The sequence below is a fragment of the Podarcis vaucheri genome, assembly GCF_965113315.1.
Source record: "Podarcis vaucheri genome assembly, chromosome: 8".
In the NCBI taxonomy this organism is placed as follows: Eukaryota; Metazoa; Chordata; class Lepidosauria; order Squamata; family Lacertidae; genus Podarcis; species Podarcis vaucheri.
Window position 1 is genome coordinate 27068266 of NC_138766.1, and position 27753 is coordinate 27096018.

Consider the following 27753-nt stretch of genomic DNA (forward strand, 5'->3'; position numbering starts at 1 on the left):
AAGGTCCTTGGAGCTGGACCTCAGGGCATGGGCAGAACAATGGGGGTGGAGATGCTCCTTTAGGTATACTGGGCCGAGGCCGTTTAGGAACAGCTGGGTTATGAGGGAAAGAGAGCAAGGAAAGGAGAACTGGGAACACCAAAATGGAAGGATTGGTTGGTGGGGTGGGAAGGAAAATGTAAACAATGTTTTGCAGCAAAGAGCTACTTGCTTGAAATCTACAACCCGACCTGATCTCCCCCTGACTGTGCCTAGAATTAGAACAGAATCGTATTTAAAAACAGATGTCACTCAGGTCCTTAGGAAGAGTGTAATAGTAGCCACAGGAGTAAATAGATACCGAGTCCCACCAAGTGACACAAATATAACCTTTTGTAGGATTCTCCCATCTCCCAGAGGTCAGTGGATCAAAATAGCAGCTCTGCCCCTGCTCCCTCGTGCCACACTTGCACGTGAGTGCCCTGTAGACAATACGGAGGCACCAAAGACCCCATAGTTCCCAGTTTGTATGGTAACCAGGCAAGAAGATGGAGAATGGTGGCGTTGGCACTTAGAATAATAGAACTGTAGAGTTGGACGGGACCCCAAGGGCCATCTAGTCCAGCCCCCTGCAATGCAGGAATCTTTTGCACAACACGGGCCTTGAACCCACGAACATCAGATTAAGAGTCTCAGGCTCTACTGACTGAACTGAACTGAACATGCGAGCTGAAAATTAAACAGCAGGGTGCCAAAGGACCCACAATGTGTAGGCTATGGGAAAGAAAATAAAAGTGCTCCAAGAATATAGTAATCCCAAAACACTACATAAGAAAAGAAAGAATCATCACACCGCTGACTTTTTAAGACAGGAAGGCCTGTACTCACACTTTACTACTCAAGCAGAAGCTAAACAGACTATCACTCGGAGCCAAGTCAGAACATGGTTACTGGATTTTACTGGACTGCAGTCAAAGAACAGCGGGTACTTGCTTTTGTAGGAGAAAGGAAAGCGTTTTTCTCATACGACCAGGTACTTTTCTTGCTCAAGCTCTGGCTTATGGCAGAGGCCAAACCAAATAGTGTTGGAGTTGCTGAAGCAGATGAGCTGCAGCAGTAGCTTCTAGGATAACATAGGTAGGTTCCAGCTTTGAAGCTTTGAACCCCTGAGCTACAGCTTGGGTAAGGGTCTAGGGTTGCCGTTTTTGAGCTATTTTTATGGGGAAACAGCAAAAGCGGCACTGCCGACATGGGCTGCTGTATGTCTGGATTTTCCAGGACATTTTCCCAATTTCCACCTGGACACTGCTGCTGACTGAAGTATTCTGGATATCTCTGGGAAAATCTAGACGTATGATATCCCTAGCGTGGTCCTCAGTCGGATCCCTATATGCATGATGTTAAATATTCACCGTCTCGAATCTCTGAACCGAAGTATGGCTTGATTTACTTCTCGTCAGCAAGAAGAGAAAACCTGGTCTAAGTTAGAAATGGGGTTTCATTCAAGCTTATCATAAAGAAAGCTTAAAAAAAAATCCCTCTAAGTCCACTGTCTCTCAGACCTTATGGGGGGCCGGACTATATTTTGAAAAAAATAAATAAATGAACAAATTCCTATGCCCCACAAATAACCCAGAGGTGCATTTTAAATAAAAGGACACCTTCTACTCATGTAAAAACATGCTGATTCCTGGACCGTTCATGGGCCGGATTTAGAAGGCGATCGGCTGGATCTGGCCCCCGGGCCTTAGTTTGCCTACCCATGCTATAAGTGGTCTATTTATAACTTGCCTGTGTAATTCTGCATTAATTTGTAATGTTATGTGTTAGTGGTTTTTATAAGAATTTAAAATGTGCAAAAAATGTTGCAAAACTATGGTTCTTAATGTATGTCATAGATGCCAATTCCCTCAAGCCCTGGGTGCCCGAACACCCACCAAATTCCCCAAGAAGGGGCCAGGCACCCACAAATTTCGGTGCCAGGGCCATGGCACCCATGGTCGCAGGGCCAAGTTGGCACTCCTAATGCATGTGTCTTATGCTACAATCCTGAATAAACTGGTTTTTAGTACCACAGGGTAGTACTACAGAGCTGGTATGTTCGGATTAATGGGTTTCAAGTTGTGGGAGAACATATCAGACAACATAGTGATTCTTCAAACAGCTCTTGTTTATTCAGAGGCCAGAACAGAACTGAGCTGAAGGGCTCAGTCAGCCTGCTTATGTAGAGCTCCAGTACAACGTTACTGTAGCAACTTTCTAAAACTATCCAATCACTGAATGTCACTTTCAACCCTTCATTTGCATAACTATCTACAGTATCCCCCTGCTGGCCCAGGGTGAGAACTTCAGTACATAACAAAGATGGTGACCAAATTAGATCTTACTGGTAGAATGTATGATGTGGGACAAAGAAAGCAACTGAAAAGTTTAATGTAGATTCTTAACCGTCTTATTGGAGCATGCTCCCAAACACAATAAAACTCCACTAACTATTTCTCTATTAAACACAATAAAACTCCACTAACTATTTCTCTATTCTCTCAGGGCATTCTGAGTGTGCGACTAAAGAACCAGTCTATTTATTTTCTTTACTGTATAGGAAGTTGGGTAGGGGAAAAACCCCACAGAGCTGTGTTTATATACTCCAAATAAATAGTACAAGTGAATCCTTGATAATTTAGAAGAAGGGAGAAGTAGAGCGGGTTGACAATAGGATAGCAATCCCTTAGGAATTTGAAGGCCCTAAGGGATAGCGGAGATAATCCACCAGAGCTTTCTTTGTCACATATCGCACAAGGCCATGGCATTTCCCCAGTGATTTCTGCATCCACAGCTTGTGGCAAAGGAGTTTTGAGTAGCATCCTTTTAGTTCTACAAATAGAACGGGGAGGTGGGGGGGAGAGATAGAGCTGATGGGGCCAAATTAGGGGACAGGAGAAGAGGGCCTCTGAGGTAAATGGAGAGTCTGTTTCATAACAAGATGCTGCTCTTCTCAAGTTTCTCCATCCCAGGAGTGGAACCACTTGACACAGCAGTAATTTACAGCCAATCTTTCTCCAAGAAAAAGAAAGGCTCCCCCCCCCCCCCGCAAAAAAACCATCAGTCATTTGGATTATTTCTTGTTACCATTAATTAAAAGCCGATCTGTCCTTTCCATTTACAGTGGGGGTGGAGGAATCTTACGCGCGTTTCCCCTTCCTCCTGCCATATTAGATTTCTGGGTTACATAATCTACAGCCTATTCCTTAAATTTTGGTGGATTTTGTAACTTGAGAAAATTACGCTCCAGTTGCATGTGCATAATTTTGTGGTGGTGATTGTTTGGTTCAACAATATAGAGGGCCAGGTTAAACTACACAGTTGCAGTAGTTGGAGACAGCACAACAAGTCCCTCTAGGACAATGAGGCTCATCTCCCTCTTTCCCTCATGGGCCCCCATCCCCCAATCAGTTTTGGGGGTTTAGGTATACCCCCAGAACGGTGCATGGAGGAGGAAAGGGGAGATTGTTCCACTGGCAAGCAGAAACTTGCAATCTCCTTAGTGCCACTTCAAATACCATCCCATAAACCTTAATGTGTCCAGCTATGCTTTTACAATAGAGACAGGGAACCTGTGATATCCAGATGGTAGACCACAACTCCCATAATCCTTGACCACTGGCCATGCTGGTATAGGCAGTTGTAAAGATGGGCGTTTGAGTCCATCCTCATTGAAAGGGTGATGGGCCCCCCAACCTCAATATAGTCGATTGATGCAGATCTGACAGCACAGCAAAATCAGAACCATTAGCTTTCATGGAACATAGTTGCAGATAAGTGTGTCTAAAGCCTAAAGGTATGTGCAAGTGTGTCTGCATGTGTGCATCTCTGTGTGCACACATGTGCCCAAGGAGAGCCATAAAGGCTGTAGTTAAGTGATAGAACCTCTGTCCTGCATGCAGAAGGTTTCAGGTTCAATTCTTGGCAACTCCAAATAGGGCTATAAAAGACCCACACCTGAAACACTGTAAAGCTACTGGCCAATCAGCATAGACAATCATGAGCTAGATGGACCAATGGGCGGATTTGGTATTACGAAGCTGCCTGTGTTCCTATAAAGAAAAGGTTGGAAAGTCTGAAACAACCAGGATTGAAAGCCCCACACCTAAAGGGAAAAGAGTCTGGGACAACACTGAGATGGGGGTCCACATTTTTCTCCAGTGTTGAGAAACCCAAAGGCTCACATCCCCATTTCCCCATGAAGCTCATTGGATGAGCTTGGGAATGCCTCTCAGTCTAGCCAGACTCACAGTCTGGTTGTGGTGATAAAATGGGGATGAGGAGAGGTCATGTACATCATGTTGAGCTCCTTGGAGGAAAAGGTGGTCTATGGATGCAATAAATAAACCTGCAAATTTGTAAATTAAGTGATCACAAGGACATTTTTAAATTCTGGTGCTATCTCTTTGAAAGGAATTGTACCTCAGGAAGATGGCCTAGAACATTGCAATATTTGGGTAAGGAGGAGGTGTAAAATTGCCTGTGAGGATTCGTCTGCAGCAGAATGATGTCAAAAGTGTTACTGATTAAAAAATTATTGGGCAAAATGTTGGGAATGTTTGAAAAGTCTGAGGTAACTTTTGTGTTGCAAGGACTTACAAATTAAAAGTAATCGTTGTGATCAACAGTTTTACTCAGAGTGGAGCCCCGGAAATGAATGAGCCTCAGTTAGTCATGTTCATTAAGTTCTATGGGTCTTCTCTGAGCATAACATTGTTGAATACAAGATTCCCCCCCCCCCCCCGTTATACCTTGCTTAATCCTCTTTTCTTACTGGATTCCTTTAGCCATTAAGTACTGCTTGCCAGAAGTGCATTAACCACGAAAATGTTCAGATCTCTTGGTGAGATAGTGTCTTCCCTTTTATCCATACAAATTTCACAAGTTGCTGAGTTCCTTTCCCATGTCTTTCCGTTCTCCATTCCATGCTCACTTAATGCTTGCGACCTATGAATGGCATTTGCATTAAGCCCTAAGATGTTGGGGTGGTGGTTGTTGAGCGTTTTTTTTTTTTTTTTGGCAACGTTTTGGAAGTATTACTTTGACACAGAACATTAAGGAGGTTATGAGATTGCCAAGGTGTAGCGATTTTGGGCAGGCGGGAGGCTACGTCCTGTTCTATTAGTCCGTGAAAGAAGCCAGCTGTGTTTGCTGGACTGGCACCAGATCCAGCCAAGCCTAACTTGAAAAACAAACAAACAAAACAAAACGAGCATATTGCTTATATTAAGACACTCAAGCCTATCAGAGGGCAAAAGTATGCCTAAGAAAATGAGCATAGTAGCAGGTGTGAGAAACGGGATGAAGCAGGTGAATAGCTCTCTCTCTCTGTGTTTGTGTCATTCTCTCTTTGTGTGTGTAGACGTGGGTGGCACTGTGGTCTAAACCACTGAGCCTCTTGGGCTTGCCGATCAGAATGTCAGCAGTTCAAATCTCCGCGATGGGGTGAGTTCCCGTTGCTCTGTCCCAGCTCCTGCCAACCTAGCAGTTCGAAAGCACGCCAGTGCAAGCAGATAAATAGGTACCGCTGTGGCGGGAATGTAAACGGCGTTTCCGAGCACTCTGGTTTCCATCACGGTGTCCTGTTGCACCAGAAGTGGTTTAGTTATGCTGGCCACAAGACCCGGAAAGCTGACCGTGGACAAATGCTGGCTCCCTCAGCCTGAAAGCGAGATGAGCGCTGCAACCCCATAGTCGCTTTTGACTGGACTTAACTGTCCAGGGATCCTGTGTGTGTGTAGATAGTTATAGTGAATCCAGAGTAAGGCTCTGCATTTCTGTACAAACTTACCTTGGCAGTAAATTCCATTGAACATGTACAGGGCTGCATCTCTAGGCATCTATTCTAGGAATGACTGAGGCAGGATCCAACTGTTTTAGAACATGTTGCTGATAATGCCAAGGTTGTAGATTCAATCCCTGTATGGGACTGCAGGAGATTGATTTCTAGATGATCCTCAGAGTCCTTTCCACCTCTACAATTCTATGATTCTGTGGTTGTAATTTTTTTTTTGTTTTTTTCCTATTGGAAGAAAATGCGGGCTATAACAATGAAAAGAAATGAAAGTGCCACAGAGATAGGAAACTGTAATAAGGAAGCTTGGCTCTGGAAACATTCGGTCTAAAAGTCAGGCTTAAATGTTCAGCAGAAGCAGGTGGTTGAGGTTTCCCTAGACCAGCTGTTCTCAAGCTGTGGGTCCCCAGATGTTGTTGGACTACAACTCCCATCATCCCTGAGCTCTGGCCTTGCTAGCTAGGGGTGATGGGAGTTGTAGTCCAACAACATCTGGGAACCCACAGCTTGAGAACTGCTGCCCTAGACTGTCCCTGTTTGGGGTGCAAGTGTCAGGGGTGTAGGAAGGGGAGGTGCAGGCATGCAGGCTGACCCGGGTGTCATCCCTGAGGGGGGTGACAAAATGGTACACCGCGGGAGGTGGCACTTACTGCGGGGCCTGGCCTGCAGTGCACCGAGCCATGTGTCTCTCCTGCGAGTGGTTCGGGCCCCATGCTGCCCCAAACGGCAGTGTGGGGCTTGCGTCTGCCAGGCAGACTCCATGGGCTGCTTGCTGCGGTGCCCCTCTGAATGGATCGCTGTGGTGCTGCCATGGGCCGCTTGCCCCGCCCCTGCTGCTCTGGGTGCCGGAGCTGCTAGCTACACCCCTGGCAGGTGTGAATGTTGTTGTTGTTTAGTCGTTTAGTCATGTCCGACTCTTCATGACCCCAAGGACCAGAGCACGCCAGGCTCTCCTGTCTTCCACTGCCTCCCACAGTTTGGTCAAACTCATGCTGGTAGCTTCGAGAACACTGTCCAACCATCTCGTCCTCTGTCGTCCCCTTCTTCTTGTGCCCTCCATCTTTCCCAACATCAGGGTCTTTTCCAGGGAGTCTTCTCTTCTCATGAGATGGCCAAAGTATTGGAGCCTCAGCTTCAGGATCTGTCCTTCCAATGAGCACTCAGGGCTGATTTCCTTCAGAATGGATAGATTTGATCTTCTTGCAGTCCATGGGACTCTCAGGAGTCTCCTCCAGCACCATAATTCAAAAGCATCAATTCTTCGGCGATCAGCCTTCTTTATGGTCCAGCTCTCACTTCCATACATCACTACTGGGAAAACCATAGCTTTACCTATACGGACCTTTGTTGGAAAGGTGATGTATCTGCTTTTTAAGATGCTGTCTAGGTTTGTCATTGCTTGAATGCTCCCTTGCAAATAGTGGCCATGCATTTAGAAAAACATTATGTGGGAGAGAAGAAAAGCAGTTATACAAAAGCAGTTATATTGTTTTTATATGTGCAAAAAGGGTTGTTTTTGTTTTTGTTTAGATTTGCAATAATTCAGCATTCAATACCCCATTGGTATCCTAGAGTAGTATATTCCAATGTCAAGGCTTCATTCTGCCGAATGTATATTCAAGCCCGACGTATAAAACGCTAATATGAAATCCAAACCGCGGAAAGAAGCTGGCAGGGAGACAGCCGCAGTGTTACTAGGTGGAATGTCAAGGACGAGGAGCTATTGCATAAGAACGACCAAGAAGACAGTGAAAGTTAGAAATGGAACAATCAGATTAAAAGAATGAACTTTGCGGTGGCAGAGATTACATTTCTGCAAATTGAAGCCAGGTATGAATGAAAGATTTCGGCTGAATGCAATTCAACAATTAATCGAATCGTGTCGTAATTGAATGAAAAGCAGACTGGCTGTGTGTGTGCAACTATACCAAGCCCTAAAAGAGCTGTAAAGAAAAATAAATCTTTGGAGAAACATGCTATCCTGCATTCCCAGACGGAACAGAACGTGGATCCGGGCGATAATTTTTAAAAGAAGTGCTTGCAAAAACTGCAGATGCTAAGCACAGTTTTAAGAGGCATTCTGTCCCCATTTCCACACTCGAGAGGAATGCCATTTCTAAAACGATTTCTGCTGAAATATAAGTCTATGTCATTAAAAATAATGCATTTTCATTCTACCCAGATGTAAATGTATGCTATTTTAATTTATGGTTTAATGGGTTAATAAACTAAAACTTGAATGATCAATAAATTTCTTTAACTGAGTTGCAGCACTAGTTATGTTTATTATTATTATTATTATTATTATTATTATTATTACTACTACTACTACTACTACTACTATTACTATTATTATTATTATTCCCCTCCCATCTGGCCGGGTTTCCCCAGCCACTCTGGGGGGCCTACAGAATATATAAAACATAATAAAGCATCAAACATTAAAAACATTAAAATGAATATCCCCAAACAATCTCACGAAATTTTCAGTATTGAAAATGCATCCAAGTTTCACTCTATAAAAGCCACTGTAGCCTATTTATTTATTTCATAAAATTGATGCATCACTTGATTGTAAACAACAACACCCTCAAAGCAGTTTTCAAAAATATAAATAATAAAATCAATAAAAATTTTACAACCCTACATTAAAACACTTGAAGTGGTTCACATGTTGGACTAGGATTCGGGACACAAGACTTCAAATCCCGAGAAAATCTAATCCCCATGAAAATCACTGCGTGACCTTGGGCTAGTCACTGTATTTTAGCCTAACCTAAATGGGAACGGGCTGAATCGTATACACCACCTTGAGCTTCTTAGAAGGAATCTAAGTATCAATGTAGAAATTATAGGCGCAAAAGCTTGCTTTGCACCTTGAAATGGATTATAGAGACAATATTTCTTCAGTCAGATAGTAAAACCTTGGGATAGGCTGCTGTCAAGCCTGCTTGTTCATAAAGTGCCATTTACATAGATGATGCCACATTAGTAACAACAACAACAACAGCAACAAGTAATAATAATAATAATAATAATAATAATAATAATAATAATAATATGATGACAAAGAAGAAATTCTTACTCTTCAGATTGGAGCAATTTGCGCTCACCTTGTAATCACCAAGAAGTTTGCTTGTATATTTTGCAACTTCTTTATATGATTTTCTAGAAACAATTGTTTGCTTGCAGAGATTCCTAAATCATGGAAGGATTTGTGTGTGTGTGTGTGTACACACTTCTGTTTTTTCTTCTGTTGTTTCCTTATTGATTTACAAAGAAGTTGTAGTTCTCAAAACATTCCCAACACTGTCAAAGAGCAACAAATTGCCACATAAGGATATGAAAGCAAATTCCTACAGTGATAATTTCTCCCCCTCACCCCCGGTTGTTGCATATAGGTGATGTGACATGGTGCAGAAGTTTGGGAACATGATATTTACTCCAACAGGAAAACGATGCAAAAATTACTTTTCATTCAAATGAAATCTTTTCAAGACATCTTCAGTTATTGGGGTTATTAAGTCAGAGGTGACGGAAGAGAAGCAATGTTTATTTAAAGGGCAAAGTTGGCTGCAGAATTGATGTTAACTTACTTTCACAATGTTTAATCTCAAATAGCTTAAATCTATTAAAAGCACACAGAGACACACATGTCTAGGATAGAGTTAGCAACAGCAAGAAGAGAAGATGGTGGAAACAGATCTAGGTCAGGAGCTCTAAAATTTAAGCACCACATTCCCTCACCTTAATCTGTGGCAGTGAGTGAAGTTGAAGCCACTGGTGGGTGTGGCTGGAGCCAAAAATTGAACTGGGCTGCTCTCTCTCTCTCTCTCTCTCTCTCTCTCTCTCTCTTTATGCCGATCCCCCCCTCCTTTGCACACACACTAACTCTTTTCTGGCATCCTCTGAAAATCTCCCCCTTCCCAGCTTTCTAACTCTGCTCTGATGCCAAATTTAGCCGAAAAAGAGACTAGCCAACTGTATTCCCGCTCATTGCTCTTACACTTCAGACGATGATGATGATTACGACTACTAATATTACTGTTATTTTATTTATAAGACGTCCATCTGACTAGGTTGCCCAACCTACACTGATTCCCTAAGGTATTGGAATTATTACTGAATTCCTTAATCCTTTGGTATTGATAATGGACCTCACCTGATTTGCCTTGAAGATAATATTCTGAACTGCTGTGAGCCACAACCCTATGGAATGTATTAGTGTGTATATTGATGGTTCCGACTAGCGCTGAATACAAGACCATGGACTCAGCTATACAGCTGCAAATAAAACATTTTAAATGTGTTCTAAAGTGCAATGTACAAATGTGACACTAGGTGGCGACACTGAGCTATGCAAAATTCAATGTGTTTTTTAAAAATGTTTTTCAAAAAAGCATTTTCGTAGCGCTTTTTATATGTGTGTAGATTCCACCCATGCCAAAGTTAGAATGCTGTTATCATTCTCCTATGTATAAATGCTACTGAAGCGGTATTACGCAGGGCCTATTACCAGTGCTGTTATGTAATTGTACTGGCAAATCATGGCTCCCGCAGTGCAAATAATCAATGAGGTATGATTCAGACATTAAGCACCTCTGATGCCCATTGATTACAATGGAAGTATGCAGAACATGCATTATTTTCTCATTGAAGTAGTTGAACTGAAATATGCTCAATTTTGGCTGGATTGTACCCATTGCTAGAGAGTACCAAGGAAGCTTTCAAGGCTGTTGAATGAGAGTATTATTCAAATAATAATTTGGTTTACATCCAAGGATGTTTTAGTAGCGTGTAGCAGTTAATCACTGTTTGAGCATATTCTCAATGTTGGTGTATGCTTAGAGCAAATTTTCCCATGATCATGATGCTGTCTACACAATCAAAGGAGAGCCAAAGACCTCTAATTAGTTGAGAGCTTTCCCCACTCTCAGAATCCAATCTACCTTTGATCCAAGGATAAATAACTTCCCTGAAGGAATGGGTTTCCCAAATATAAAATCAGTCTGAAACGGGCCCCAAAATCCATTTTTCCTTCTCCAAGGGTGCATTAGCTAAAAACCATTAACTTGAGCTCTTGAGCAAATGCATAACAAGAACACAGCTGTATAAACAAAGCTCTCTCCTTTATCAGTCCGTGACGCCTAATGAATGGCCTTGTCCATTCCAAAGTGAAGCAGGGATGGCACGTCTGGGTCTTCTCTTACATCCTGACCACAAAGACACACAGACTTTGTCAGGTCTGACAAGAGACCCAGGAACGGAGCCAGGAGGGCTCTTAGAGTTGGTGACCTCTTGCTCCAAGATAAGAGTATAGGAACAGGAACAGGAACACCCTTTTATGGTCAAGAGTACAGGAACAGGAGAACCCTTTTATGGTTAAGAGTACCGGAGCAGGAACATCTGCGATGTCAACTTGCGTGTATAAGCTGATGTGGTTGGATTCCTGGGGAAGGGGGGAGAGGGTGTCTGGAGTATATATATACTGCATGAAATTTCTGATTTCTTTGGACTTGCTGTGGACTGACCACGCAAGTGCCTTCTACTATCCGGAAAGCAGAATAAACTCTTTCTCTGAATCAACCTTGGTGTCATTTGACTTCATTCCTCCCGTCCGGGAGCAACACAGACCCCACCAGTCGGTAAAGTCTAAGAAGGCTACATCCCCAGATTCCACCTCCAAGTGTCTTACAAAATGCTGGTCATTCACTAAAATGATGTTCTAACTGCAGATCTAAAGAAGGTGATTTGGACAGTACCCCAGTTTTAATGAACAAAGGAAACAGTAAGACTATCCACCAGTGTGGTGCAATTTTAATACTTTATTAAGGAGTTAAGATCCCAACTGAAGTAACAATCTGAAAGCTCTGACCTGACCATCCTTACACAAAATTTTGATCAGGATAACTTTCCTTCCCATGGAAATCGCATTTGCTATATTTTTAGTTGATTCCTACAGAGTGAGAAGCCATTACTCGCATCCAATTTTCCACATAACTGCTTCTGACTGCTGTCCCTTTTAAAGTCTTTTCAGGCTATCCATCCAGAATTAACTTTCTTTTAAGAAAAGGCCTTTTGTGGTTTATAAATTTTTAAATGCAGGATGGGAGCTGCCAGAACAGCTTTGGAGAGCAACCAAAGATTTGAAGCAGTCTCCGTAACATGAAATGAGGTACAGCTCCGACTGCACCTGGAGACAGTACCTCTTTCATTCGCCGTCTTCGGAGTTATGACACCTCTGGCTTTCGCCTCAGTACATCAGGAATGTTCCTTCAAACTGGCTTCTTGGAACGAGGCTTGTGCACTATTAGGGGATAATTTATCACATCATATTTCTCTGACTTAAGAAATCCAGCTTTTTCTTCTTCTTTTCAACAGAGTGGTATTAAAAAAGGAAAGAGAAAGAGAAACACGACAGCAAGGGCTGCTAAACTCATGCAGGAATCTTCAGATGGGGCCAGAGATAATGGACAATGGGGACTACAAGAGAGCTAACAGGCAGCAGGGGGATAGTAGTCACCATCAATTATAACTGTACATAAAACTTCTCATTAAATTCCTGTTCCTCCATTCTTCGCCTGTAATTCACAAAGAGTTTCATTGATATCTGTTAGGCTAGTTTCATGAGAGACCTCTCGTCGGCCAGAGTGAATTCTTCTCAGTAGTATAACACTGCTTTCCATCCTTGGTGGTTCAAGCGTCTTTGCACTTAATGTGCAAGGATTTATTTATTTTTATATGCAAATTGCATCAGAGGAGGAGGAAGGGCTGTTAATTGAAGGAATCAGAACTGGCACTGGAGGGGATTTAACTATTTTCTCCCCCTCTGCAATGCTCAGAAGGTTCCCCTTTCCAAAGCTACTGTTTGCCTTGGCGGGGGGGGGGGGGCGAGTAGGGGAATCCCCCATTGTAAAATTATTGCAACTCCCCCTCCCCCCCAAAAGCTGAAACAACATGCATTTTTTTTGGTAAAAAATAAAAGGCTGATCCAAAGATGTATATGTGTCATCTTGGTTCTGAGTGATTGTTGGGAATATTTAGGGTGGTGGCTCTGAGAAAAAAGAGGACAGGATTATAAATAGTCCTTTTGTACAACTCAAACATTTGGGCTCCCTGTTACCTTTCACCCAATATCTGTAAGTGAGACATGTTTAACTAATTTAGTATGAAGATGTGGCTCACTTAGAGATTGTACAAACCTTGAGTTATGATTGCTGCCATAAATCAATCCATAGTAATTTAGGTTGAATATATAAAGTAATTGCTGAGATAGATACAGTGGTACCTCAGGTTACAAACGCTTCAGGTTACAGATGCTTCAAGTTACAGACTCCACTAACCCAGAAATAGTACCTCAGGTTAAGAACTTTGCTTCAGGATGAGAACAGAATCACACGGCAGCAGCGCGGCGGCAGCGGGAGGCCCCATTAGCTAAACTGGTGCTTCAGGTTAAGAACAGTTTCAGGTTAAGAACAGACCTCCAGAACGAATTAAGTTCTTAACCCGAGGTACCACTGTAGATCGATAGATAGATAAACACACACACACACACACACACACACACACACACAAAGGACCAAATAGTACCTAACTCCCACTTGATTGAACAAAATGTATCCAACAATTAGTGATCAGTGCTGAGGGTGTGAAGAACCCAATGCAAATTTGGTAATACAGACCTATTGAGAATCCGCTTTTACAGAAATAAAATATATCATTGGCTACAGTCTTCCAGGCTAAATCACAGAAAACATAGAGCTGCAAGAGATTAGAGGGGTCATTGAGGCCATCATCCCCCAACAGTGTAAGACAAGTCCCTGTCAGCACTAGAGGGAAGACACAGAAATGAAGGAGGGAAGGCAAGGGAAGGGAATGAAATGATAATAACACAAGGGAGAAAAGCAGGCAAATGTGTACTTAGGCTGTGCTTCATTTGGACTAGGAAATTGATGTGCTTCTACCCTTAATCCTAACATTTATGAATCAAGCTTTTTCAATACAGTGGAACCTGTTTGGGAAAAAATAATATTTTTCAAACAAGCACCGAGAAAGGCGACAGAAGTGCCTTCAGGAAGAGAAGTTGTCTTTGCACGTCTTTTAACACGCATCAATTGCATTTGGCTTTTTGAGGAAAAAATTAGTCAATAGAGGTCTCGTGAATCCTGGGGAAGGACATACTAATTTTAATGAGCCACAACTATAGGCAAAGTGGTCCCTGTTTTCTGCTATGGCACGACAGGGAGAATCTTAACAAAAGGCTGCAGCCGACATGTGATGGTAATTGAACATTAGGTGTCTTGTAATGATTTATCACCAAGGGGATTTGCAGAACACTCATGGCCAGTTAGCTTTTGGTAAGGGAGGTCAGGATTCATAATTGATTAACAGGTGGTAGAGTCATTGTGCCCGGAGACCATATTGATGCTATAAATTCCCTATCTCTGCCTCATTGAGCATTGGGCCAGAAGTGTCTCTCTGTGTGTGCTCTAAACATTGCCAATTCCTTTGGGGAGACCAGAAGGGGGTCTGAATGGAGTTCCAGACAACCTTTTGGGATAGCCCTATGCACACCGCATCCATATATCATTAGAAGACAGAGCATGTCACTTACTTTTTGAGTATTATGTGATTGGTTTAACTCTTGTAACGAGAGATCCCCAAACGCAGTTGAAATCCACAGGTTCAGATTCATTTTTTTAAAAAGAAATTATATACAGATCTGAGCGAAGGTTTCAGTACAGTTGGATCCTTAGAGTTAGGACTCAGCTACATTAGTCAAAATGCAGTGTTATAGAATCATAGAATATAAATGCGTTACAACACCGTGACACCAGAGGGCGATGCAGAGCTGAAACCGCAACTCAATTATTTTTTTCAATTGTGAGTTTTACAATGGTTTTTTGCAGAGCGTATTCAGAGCGGTTTTTTAATAGCTGTGTAGATCTAGCCTTATAGTGAGTTTCTATGTTTATCATTCCTGATCTGTATTCACCTCTGAACTTCACTCTGTTTTTAGATAAGGTAGTTCTTTTACTATTGTGGTCTTTCAAAATGTTTCAAGGAACTCTGGGCTTTCTCAGGAATTGGTCAGGATTTCATCAGTGCCTGAAAGAAAGCTTATCCACTGCTACCGATCTCCTCTTGCAGAGCCCATTGCTAGGGAGTGCTGCGTATGTCCTGGCTGGTTTCTGGTGTGTAGTCAATTCCAGAATCAGCACGCAGCACAGCTGGGCAACTGTTAAGTTTGGTTAAAATGGTTATATACGCATCACCCCTAAAGAGGAAGCGCATCACCAAAAAGTAACAAAATAGGACACATATTTTCATAAAATATATATATATACTAATTTATATGTAGAGATGCAAATGTCACCATTTTGTAGATACAAAATGGCCTAGCTATATCTAGGAAAACGGCTTACTCTATGGTTTTAACCCCTGCATGCTTTCACTAGAGCTAGGCATGCTGGTTATATATGGGGCTGATTTATCCCACAGTGTACTCACGCAAGGCAGGTGCTGGCATTTTTACAAGGGATACCTTTTTAACCAGGAATCAAGGAAGTAAGAAAAAGAATAAACCATCTAAAGTAACAGGGGAAAGTGAGAAGATTAAGCTTGGGAGAACGGTGATATACAACGACTTCTGATTTATTGGTGATAAAATGGAGTAGTGATAGTCGCTTGTGAATGATTGTATATCCCTATAAGTGGCGCAAAGCCAGAAAAAGCCATGACTGGACTCGGCCGCTGCTACCATATTTCTGTTCGAGTACCTGTCATGTTCAATGCCAGCAGCTGCCATAAATTATAAGATGCTCAGTCTGAGCCTTCAACAAATAAGCACTCTGGTGAGAGATGCTAGGTCATCGCAGGAGTGCAATACATAACCAAGACTCTTTGGGAAAAGGAACTCCAGTTTTCTCTTTCTCATAATACAAACTCAAGACAGCATTCAATCAATGGCATTTATAGGGATTTGCAACAAGCAAGAAGTTTGTTTGATGAAAGAGATAAACCTGGGAATGCGTTACAAGAGTTTGGATTTGATATCTGCTTTATCACTACCCGAAGGAGTCTCAAAGCGGGTAACAATCTCCTTTCCCTTCCTCCCCCACAACAAACACTCTGTGAGGTGAGTGGGGCTGAGAGACTTCAGAGAAGTGTGACTGGCCCAAGGTCACCCAGCAGCTGCATGTGGAGGAGCGGAGACGCGAACCCAGTTCCCCAGATTACAAGTCCACCGCTCTTAACCACTACACCACACAATGAGATCATGTGAAGCTTTGTCACTGTTGTGGCCTTTTCCCCATAGATGCTGTGGTATATTACCGCAGTGCATTGATGTGGGGCTGGCTTTGAAGAATGCAGATATTTCAGTGAGTTCAGAGGTAAAGGTAAAGGACCCCTGACAGTTAAGTCCAGTCACGAACAACTTTGGGGTTGCGGCACTCATCTCGCTTTACTGGCCGAGGGAGCCAACGTTTCTCTGCAGACAGTTTTTCTGGGTCATGTGGCCAGCGTGACTAAGCCGCTTCTGGCGAAACCAGAGCAGCACACGGAAACGCCGTTTACCTTCCTGCCGGAGCGGTACCTATTTATCTACTTGCACTGGCGTGCTTTCAAACTGCTACGTTGGCAAGAGCTGGGACTGAGCAACGGGAGCTCACCTCATCACGGGGATTCGATCCGCAGACCTTCTGATTGGCAAGCCCTAGGCTCAGTGGTTTAGACTACAGCGCCACCCACATCTCCAGTGAGAACATGGATGCTAATAATAATAATAATAATAATAATAATAATAATAATAATAATAATAATTTATTATTTATACCCCGTCCATCTGGCTGGGTTTCCCCAGCCACTCTGGGCTGCTTCCAACACAATATTAAAATACAGTAATGCAAAATAAAATGCTTTCACTTTCTAGGTTTTCTATCATGTTCCCGTTGAAATCTGCCTTTCAGAAGGACCAAACTGTAGAGTCTACCTCAGTAGCTGCCTTTCCATATGACCATTGACATACGACCAACCTTTGGCCTCCGTTGTTTAACTTGGGATGGGGGTGGCTGGAGGGGAGATTGTGTTAGAATTATGTGCGACCCTTTTTCACTGGTAATCCTTTGTGAGCTCCTCAAATGCCTCAGAGAGGAATGTTTCTGTAGATTTGTGTTGTTTTACAGATGGTGCAAACACCTCTCCTGGTGCTTTGCGGATAACAGGGAGGTGGTGGGTTTTTGTGTGTGTGTGTGTTGTTGTTTTTTGCAGATGTCCAAGTGTCAAGAGGGTTTAGCTATTCTTTTAGCAGACGCAGTTTGGAAATCCCCGAGTGTTTTAAAACATAACTCTTCCTCGCTGGAGCTTCCCTGCTGTGGCATTTTCAGGGATGCCTTTTGTATTATTCTTTCCATGAAATAGAGATCCCTAACCTCTGGATTCCACCCCTCCCTCCTTTTCGGTTTCCTGCTTTTAAATCAAAGCCGTTTAAATCAGTGTCGGGGAAGCATTCCCAGTTACGTTTGGTGCGTTAAATCTTGCAGATGTCTATTCTGTACAAAAGGGATCTTAATCCTGGTCTGTGTGAGGGCAGAACTTGTTATGTGGTAGTAATGGAGATGTATCTCAAAAAGACTGATGCCTCCATCCCTGGCATTTTATTGTCAGTCATTGGCGCCATCAGCAGAACACAAGGAAGGTTTTCGCTTTTTAGTAATTTGGTAACCCTTGAAAAACAGAAAGAAGTATATTCTTCAGCAGGGCTCTGGGGAACCACACCCTTTCCCACCTATTGTGATAATATAGGCTAAAACACTGTAAATATTTAGGTGCCAGCAGTTTTGCTTTGATGATGATGATTGCTGATAAATACAATCTCTGTTTGGCTTTGGGGGTATAGTGAGTTTTGAGATTTTTATTTTATTTTTTGCATTTACACAGCTGCTGATTTTAGGTTTTATTTTATATTTGTTTAGAATTTGTTTTCAGACAAATAGGGCCAGTTTGGGAGTTTTGCCTTCCACATAGCAACTGTTACAACTTTGACTCAAAAAAGGCATTGGGGTGAGAGGGATACGTAAAAATCTCAGGGCACGCTGGTAAAGGGGTCTGGTTTGAAGTTCTGTCCAAAGGTCCAGATGGGGGGGGGTGAGGGGCTGATGGGCCAAAGGACTTCCATTCGGTGAGGGGGGGGGTCACTGTAGTTGACCTACCTGGGTTAAGACACCCTTAACCCAGAACCAACCCTTGTGAATAATCACCCAGTAGTCAGAATGGATTATACATACCCAGTGCCTAAGCCAAAGCCTACTGTCTTCTGTAATCAATAAAGTTGTGGCCAATTTAGTTTCAAGATCTTGTTGTGTCATTTTTGTTGCTACTCCACTCCTGCCCCTTTCCGGTTCCTGGGTCACATTGCGCATTGGCTCACATCCAACTTCTCAAACTTGGCTTGTTCAATGTTCTCTGCGTGTGTTTGCGCATGCGCACATGTGCATACGCACACATGTAAGTTCCCATATACATGTTCAAAGTTTCTGTGCACATAATGGCCTCCTCATTCATTTCAATATCAGGAGAATCTATTTGTAGTTAAGAGAAAGGCGACTCACCCAGGAGATTTATGTGCACCTCCGAGGATGCACAGAGTTTTGGATCAGAGCCCAGGCAAGTCATCGCTTGAGTTTCTATATTTACCTTTTGGGTTATACAGGGCACGGAAATGATTTGTGTAGATGAACGTGGTTATTTTATACTTGACAGATTTAAACTATGGTTGTGGGGAGAATGGCTGCTTTTTAAAAAGCCATACCCTCCCTTTCTCATCATGGCTAAAGCTATGAAAGAATGCCTGCTGCTTAAGTAGGAGGAACCAAATCTATTCCTGCAACTGCTGCCATTATACAGTAATTATGTTTGTTGCAAAAATAATAATAATGCACTTGCTCTGTGCAATTCTTACTTTGCTAGCAGCCGGGATAGAAAACAATAGCAAATAATGTTTTCCTACTATGTTAACTTGGTTGTTGTCAGTAGGGGGGAGGGGAAGACTAATGCACCTCTAGCAGAGTTATAAATTTTCTAAACTATCTGTGCACAGCATGATTAAAAATAAATAAATCTGTGTACAAAGAATTTTTGCAAAGCAACTGGCACTCTAATCCAAACAATTAGCATTAAGCTGTAAAAATTTCAGGCACCCAAATTTAGCTTCCCCTTTAGCGCGGCTCTTATTTTGTTCAGCTCAGGGATCCAATTGGATACCAGATTCATATCTTTCACAAGCAGTCGCTTTGCTGCTGCCAAAGGGTCTTTGGCATCCCTGGACTTCTCAGATGTCTTGTAGCCTTTATGGTGTCCATTTTCACTTGGGTGCAAATAGTTCTTCTGCCCTCCCCAAAGACTGACGTCACTGACGGCAAGTGCATTTAGATGCTCAGCAAATGTCTGCCTGGAACTTCATTATTTTACTGCGCTTTCTAAAAAAAAGTCGAGAGTGGACTGCTCTTCTTCGGTACCTAACTTGCAGAACTCCAAATGGATTGAGCATGGTGTTTTGACAAACACCAGGCTTATGTCCTCTGAATATGCTATTTTCTGCAAAGCCCTCTGAATATGCTATTTTCATTGATATCATCTATACATCTGTGTAAATCAGCAGAATGACCTCCTCCAACAAAAAGTCAGTGGTAAACTCCTTGGCCAAAATATTTGACCCGAATGCTTTACAAAACCAGCGACCTTCTAGTGAAGAGGAAGACTCACCTGCTCCCCAAATTTCAAGCAAAGATGTCAGCCCCCCTGAACAAATGAGCGGGCTGGATATTGCTTCCTTGGATCAGAAAATAAGCAGGTTGTTGACTGGGCAAGACAATGTCCTTCAGAAGTTGGATTACTTTTCGCAGGAAATCTGCTGTATGGAAAAGAACATGGCGCTCTTGAAGGAAAAAGGAAGGGACTCTGGACTGCGACCGTCCGGCATAACGCCTGAGAAGCCAAATGGTTCTGATGTCACAACATTATGCCTAGAAATTGACAAGAAGCTTGCCGACATGAACAGGAGCGCAGAACAACAAGCCAAAAGGTTAGATGGGCTTGAGCAATTGGTCCTGGGAGTCCAGCAACTCCTTGGCTGTTTGGTAGAAAAACTGAAGACGTCTACCATCACAGACCTCATACACAGAAATGAAGTCCCTCATAAGCTCCTTAGAGTCGGTGGCTACCTGCGGAAAGATAGATCGGGAAACGTTTTCAGGATGCAGACGTTCTCGGACAAAAAGGATGCGCTGTTCAGCAAATGGAATGAAAAGGTGAGCCTAATGTGCTTTCCCCCCTTCCCTCCTTTGTGCTCAGTGTTTTGGGCTAGGTCAAGATCTTCTGATACAGGAAAGGTTCCTTCCATTTGTGACAGTGACTCAGATCCAGCTGAGGCTCCTCACGGGAGGAAGGGAGGGGAGGGGATAGCCAGAGATTTCCTTTCCACGCTGCAACTCCCAGCACCACCTCCAGCGTTCTGGAGGGTTCAACCTCAACCCTTCAAAGCCGTTTGGGAAGGCGCAGGGGCCTGCAGATAGAAGGGAGAAATTTTCCATCCAGGGCTCTATCTATATTTTTAGCGAAGTTCTGCTCCAAGCAGCCCTGGATCCAACCCTTGTTTACTGTAACAAGTCATTCAGGTTTGGATTTTGTTTTTATTTTTTAAAAGCTCTTAATTTTGAGCATTGTGAGCAATGCAAAATCACATCATAATAATGGCACATGCAGCTTTGTCTTAATGTTTGGGTAACAGTATGCCCATTCTAGAAACCACAAATAGGGGAGAAATCCCAATCTCGTTATTCTCAGTTATTATTTCAGCACAACCTGTTTCTAACAAAATGTCAGAATTTATTTCTGAGACTCTGGTCGTTTGGAAAAGTGCTTTATGAACGTAAATTACGGTAATATAAAGTACCTCCCTGCAGATTCTGTGTGCCATGATATATTAAAAACCCCAAACAAAGTGGAACTTCTTAATATTTAATTAAAGGTATTTGGCACTTTTATTCAGTAGAACTTTACATTTTCAGTTCCCTGAACACCTTTGCTGCAGGTTACGGTTTTTGTGTGTGTGTGTAAAATATAAAAGGAACACTGCACATGTAACAAGCTATTTCAGGATAGGCATGGGTGTAGATATTGAACTACTTTAGATGTAACACTAAACCATGGTTTAGCATTGCAGGAGTGAACCTGGGTAACCCCTGAACACCCTAGTCCTTCAGAGCAGTCACAAGGGCAGTTTGGGTGCTTTCACTTCCATTTTAGATTAACCGTAGCTTGCAGTTCCATCTAAACAAACTACGATTCATTCTAACTATGGTAGAAACAAACTAATATCAAACCCAAGTTTACGATGCTGGCTTGTTTTTGCAAACCACAGTGAAGATTTACCATTAGACCATAGTTAAGTGTTATAGGAGAACCTGGCTATTAACTAGTGGCAGGCAGGTGTTCTCTTCCATACAAACCATTCAAGTCTAAATCAGTTCCATTATTAGAAATGTACCCAACCCTTTTAGACCTTTTTTGGATCCACTTCATTGCCACAGAGATTTTGAAATGTGATAGGAAAAAATGGAGTTTCACAAACTGGTCCCTAAGTCCATTGCTAATGAAATATACTCGGAGTCGAGAGTGGATTTCATGCTCTTTATTCAGCTCATAGTGGTGAGGAGGAATGGAAGTTCCCCCACAATATCTTCTTTATATACATTATTTACACAATGGGCTGCACGTGATTGGCTAATTCCGAGATTCTCCTGTAGGCCAATCAGGTTGTGGATTCACTTCCACCTGGAGCTGGATTGGGTGGCTCCTGCGGACCAATCATACTGCTGCATTTTTCTAGGACCAATCAGACTGCTGCATTTTTGATCCTATTGTTCTAGGACCAATCAGACTGCTGCATTTTGGATCCTATTCAACTCAGTACATAACAGCTAATATGACTGGAACGGAACTGCTTCAGTTCATAAGTAATAGTCATAATTTGTACAGAACATTCAAAGTGTTCAGTGTGCATTACCTCAGTGATCAATACAACATCCCTGTGAGGCCTGCATTATTATCTCCATATTGACCATGGAGCTTAGACAATAGTGTCTTGCCTTCGTAGTCAGCCTCTAGCCGAGACAGGATTTGTACCAGGGACTTCATGGCGCACAGCTCACAATCCTAGTCATTTCTCTATACTCATTAACTAGTTCATCTTACTTTAAGACTGTTCACTGCTGCATTCAGGGGCTTTGCAAAAGCATTATCCTTAAACAGCCCCACTTCCTTGTTGGATAACGCCTGGCTGGAGTAAACACATGTAATTCAATAAGGGCCAAGTGAGTCTGGGCAGCAGCAGGACAGCATCTTGTGAAATATTTCCTTTCAGTCTTTCAGGCCAAGGTTTCCCCATATAATCTAGATTACCTTGCAAGCACCGTTTTAAAATAGTGATAACCTAATGTAAAACCAATGTGTTGTGTAAGTGAATGAAACCATAGGAAGCATACGTATACAGGCTGTTTCGGGGTATCAAAATGAATCCATTGCAAATGCAAATACATTTAAATGCAAATACATTTTAATCAACATTTAGGTTATATATTGGTCAGATCTGCTATTATTTGAACAGCGTCAATTTGGGATAAAGTCCCACATATTTAAACAAGAGACGAAGAGATGCGTATGTGCAGTCAAAGAGCCATAAAAGCGCTAAGTTTTAACAGATTGCACCTAATGTTACTGTGAACCATGAATTCTATGTCTGATTTATTTTGGTAAATATTACATGACGAAAGGCTGTATCTGGAAAAGCCTGCTCAAGATTTCAGTCCTTCTGGGTAAACGATGCTGTCAGTTGCGCAGATGTGTGTCTAAAGAAGTCCAAATGGGCAAGATCGTGACCCAGTGGAAAGCATAGGTAGTGTTTTACTCTGAATGTGGCCATATTCCACCTCTGAATGGGGCCTCCTGCCGCCGCGCGATTTCTGTTCTTATCCTGAAGCAAAGTTCTTAACCCAAGGTACTATTTCTGGGTTAGCGGAGTTTGTAACCTGAAACGTCTGTAATCTGAAGCATCTGTAACCCAAGATACCACTGTACTGTATTGTATTGTGTTGTGTTATACATCAGAGTCATTCGAAGAACAAGATGAGTCAGAATAGACTGGAAGTGCCTATGTTAAAATTAGCCAAAATTCATTTTTCTCAGCTTCTTTTGCATAAGGACATTCAGATTGTCTCTGTGAATGAGGTCATCTTGCACAGTTGACTTTATGAGCTGCTGAAATCGACAAACACTCTCTGCACACCCATCTTATTTCAACTGGGGCTTTCTGAAAATAATCTGCGCATTTACCATCTTGTTTAGAAGCCTGTAGCATCCACTGAATTCATCACACACACACACACACACACACACACACACACACACACACGAGAGAGAGAGAGTGAGAGAGAGAGAGAGAGAGAGAGAGAGAGAGAGAGAGAGAGAGACCTGTTTCTTGAAAGAATTCTATCTCCTGACACATTTGGTTTACCACTTTTGTTGTAAAATAAAGTCTTTCCCCCCTTTCTCCCGGTACCAGAGTTTTTTTTTAATAATAAAAAAAAGCCAGTAGTGAAAGGGGATATATCTGATCCCCAAAATTATAATGCCCATGCTTTCCCAAGGATGGTAATTAATATTTGTGTTGGAAAAAGTAATGGTTAAAATAACCCTAAGAATTCATATCTTATGATCCAGACCTTGAACATTTCATTCACGACAATAATAATAATAATAATAATAAAAACTTTTATCAGTAAATGTTTTGAGGGCAGCCTCCCAGCACCATGTCTCTGGGCTCCCTTGACACCATGACTATCAACTTCCAAGGAGAATATTAAAGCACTTTTATTCCTCAATATTTTTCCATATTGTTAGATTTGCCATTTTTGATGTAATTGTAATTGTTTTAGCGTGCCATTGTAATATACTTTGTGCTTCCTTCTGAAATTAAACGGGGGTACAGACATGAAATTAAACTTGCCTAACCGGACTGTATTTTAAAGGAATCCAAGATCAGTCTAACTGTCCATGAAAATAATCATTGGCTCAAGCTCATAAACCACAGCTGGATTTGTTAAACATGCATATTAAGTAAAACCAGGCTATAATTCAGATTTTCTTGAACAAACATTGAAATGAACTCGCTGTAATTCATTACAGCTGGGTTTGTCTCTTTCTTTCACTGCGACTGCCTGTCATGTTAGGCCCAGTATTTACTGTTGTTCTGAGTGCAATTGTCAATTAGAATATCATCATTCACTCTACAGGGAGGGAAAACAGTGGTTTTTTCTATAGAACTACTGAAAGCTCCGAGGCTTATTCCAAACTGGATTGCATTTAAGAGACATGTATCATCAAGGCACTATTTATTTATTTATTATTGCTAGCCGTATAGTCAGTGGACTGTGTTGAGGTCTCTTCTTGCTTAGGCTGTGCATGTTTATTTGTTTAAAAATTACGAATAGGTTTCAAATCTTGGGATGTGTCCCCCCCCTCCCGGTTTTCTGATACATCCTTCGTGTTTGGGGAGGGTGTGTGCAGTTTTGACAATGGATGCAACAGTATTACCAGGCTGAACTTTGGAAATAAAGGGAATAGTTAACTTCCATCTTCCTCAGCTCTGTGATTTGGCTAGAAGCAGTTTCCCAGAACTGAAAAGAGTGCTCAAGCTATAGAGAAAGATCAAGTCTTCAGGTGGTAACAGGGTGCTGTCAGCGGCTCCCGGCTGGTTGCCCAGGAAGTTGCAAAGACAAAGAAAAGTTTCTTACAATCCTTTTTTATTTCAAACTTTACAGATAGAGGCTATAGAACCCAACCTCTTGGATAATGGTGTTGTCCTGAGTGAATCTCCACCCCCCATCTCTCCCATTTCCTCATTCTTCATCCTCATCACCTCCTCTATGGGTGCTGCTAAGTGCCCTCTGCCTTCAAGCTCTTTGCTCTCCTACTTTTAAGGCTTGCCGGGTTCTGGGAGATGGTAGGTCTGGAGTGCTTTCTAATGACAATGTGTCAGTCAGCTGCTGCTCCAGCTTTGCCTACTCCTCTCCCATAATTTCCCAACTTTCCCCCTCATCTGCCTCTGAGCTATGACCTCCCGCAAACCCCTGTTGTAAATCTATACTGTCTTCCTCTTTCTCTTCCCTGGAAGGGTCAGGATGGGGGGGGCGGTCTCCACCATTCCTCCTCTGCCCGGTCCCTGACAGGTGGCCTCTTGCTCGGAAATGGCTCACTAAGGCTTGATTGATCCATTTGTGCATAATTCATAACTTGATAGGTTCAGCCCTCAACGATTCCTTTAACCAGTGCAGTGACTGTTTGCACTGAAAAGTGTTGTCTTTACAAAGTGAATATGGGAACATGAGTGAGTTCTGGTAGATCAGACCCTGGCATCCTGCCTCCTACAGTGGCGACTCTGGGAAAGCCAGAAATAAGACATGAAGAAGTTTCCCCCTCCCTAGCAATTGATACTTGAGTAATGAAAGAAGTGATCAACACGCATGTGTAAAATGGCCCTTTGTAGTGTTTTTAATGTGATTTTAATTGCACCTTGCATTGTATTAGCAGTAAACATTCTGGTGTGGTTGTTAGAATGGTGCCTTCTGGAGATAAATAGAGGAATTCTGACTCAAATCATCATAGTCACCTGTTGATGGTTACTGCAGAACAGAAGCCATTGCAGCTCATGCACTATAGACAGAGTTTTCTTATTATCGGACGTTACTTCAAACACAAATGGCCGGATTCAACTAAATTGTTGTGCTAATACAATATTGACTCCAAGAGAAGAGTGGAAATGGTTCCACCTGACGAGCAGAAATCCTTGAGCTGATAATAATAATAATAATAATAATAATAATAATAATAATAATAATAATAATAATTTATTATTTATACTGCACCCATCTGGCTGGGTCTCCCTAGCCACCCTGGGCGGCTGCCAACAAAATATTAAAATACAGTAGTCTGTTAAACATTAAAAGCTTCCCTAAACAGGGCTGCCTTCAGATATCTTCTAAAAGTCTAGTAGTTGTTCTTCTCTTTGACATCTGGTGGGAGGGCGTTCCACAGGGCGGGTGCCGCTACTGTGAAGGCCCTCTACCTGGTGGAAGTGTTCTACCCAGAGGTTTCCAGATGCCTCACTTCACATTGTGACATATGAGTCACCATGTTTAAAGTCATCAGCAGAGCTGGAATCAAGTGAGGTGGATCTGTGGTACCCATCCTTTTGTGCCATGGTTGTCATCCTGGAAGTTCTGTTGATCCTGAACACACACAACAAGGTGAAAAGACTGGTTCTCTGCTGAACGCAGAGTCATGACGCAGTATGTGTGGTGTGTCTTCCTTTTGTGATGCCTTGTGCTACTCTTTGTCTTGCTATGTGCTATGGTGCTGCAGGAGAACAGCAGCTAAAGGAATTTCATAACATAAACGAGGGTTTTTAAGAACCCATATGGTACACACATAAGAGGCTGTCGGGAAATTTGAAATTGAAAAGTTTTTTAAACCCTTTAGAAACTCCACGAAGGTTATGTAGATCCCTGACAAGTTTATCTGGTATCCTTTGATTTTGTATCTTATCAGTATGTACATCGGAACAAATGTCACAAGAAATATGGGGAGGAATCTGAAAGGGGAATGTTGGCTTTCAGCAGCCCCAGGGCATTTACTCAGGTGATGTCTCATGCCCTAATGCTAAAAAAAGTCGATATGTTGAGGCATCGGTATAGTTGCACGTGGGTTGCTGTCAGGGAAAACATGTCTACTCTGTATTGGTGCTTATATATCAAGATTCATGACGTTAGTTTGGCTGGGAATGGCATGCTGAAGTACTTGTTATCATCACTCAGATCAAGTAACTGAACCACAACTATTAATGGGACTGACACAGAAGTGGGATATCTGATCCTAATAAATCTCCAAGAGATTTTTATTTTGTTTTTTTATTTCCAGAAGCTCCTGATATAAACACTCATGTACAGGCAATGTAGTATTTGCAGATGCAAATTTCTATATATTATGACCTGTTAAGTGCAATTGAACTGAAGCCACAGAACAGTTCAGTTTTGGCACCCGATTTAACCTGATGGGATGATAAAGGCGGGGAGGTGGAGGCAACTTCATGAAATGTTCATTATAGTGCTTCTGGCAGTGGGAAGAAAATCAAAGGGTTTTATTAGGTGAATAAAGAAAGAAAAAAGAAGGCTGAGTATCAGAAACATTGCCAGGTTCATCCTGGTGGTGTATAAAGAAGGAATTCAGTGAAGTCAGGTGTTCATAAAAACTCCAAGTTAATTTTGGAATGAATTTCAAATTGCTACTAAAAGCACAATATTTATGCCTAATGACGCCTTCGTGTCTAATTCCTGCCTTTTTCAGCACATATTTCTTTCAAACAATCTCATCCAAGTACCAGGTCAGACTTAGGCATTCTGGATAGGAAACGGTGTCAACAGAGTTAACTTGGCTGCTCAGAGAACACATTGCCCCAGCAAGAATTTTAGGCAAATATTATGTTCTGGAAGGAGCAGCCAGAGACCTTATAGAAAGGAGATACTGTTGAGCATGGTACAACACCCGTTCACCTTGAAAGCAACCTGTTCCACGGTGCTGCCAAATAAGGTGCGACCTGGCTGATTGAGGGAAAGTGGTAATTGAAAGCAAATATTTTGCAGGGTTAGAGCAAGGAGCCAAACAGCAGCTGAGTTGGGGAACCTGTGCCTTTGGACTGAACCACTTCAGACCATGGAAGTGAATGTATCAATGTAAAAATAATCCCTGCACACGGTAAACAAAATGTCAGGAAATAGATTTCTAGTCTACTCATTTCCCTGACATGCTATTTTTCTATGTACAAT

General features: G+C 42.2%; 1 protein-coding gene across 2 annotated transcripts in view; it reads left to right on the forward strand.

Moving 5' to 3' along the window:
- Positions 1-27753, forward strand: part of MYLK4 (myosin light chain kinase family member 4) — an 84289-nt gene that overhangs the window by 35213 nt on the left and 21323 nt on the right. Inside the window, exon 1 of one of the 2 annotated variants that reach the window (XM_082234358.1) lies at positions 19185-20124. The exons of the other annotated variant lie outside the window; for it this stretch is intronic. Within the exon in view, the coding sequence (XP_082090484.1) occupies positions 19477-20124 (648 nt within the window). The 5' untranslated portion in view covers positions 19185-19476. Of the gene's footprint in view, positions 1-19184; positions 20125-27753 lie in introns of those variants that run through there. 2 annotated transcript variants of the gene reach the window in all.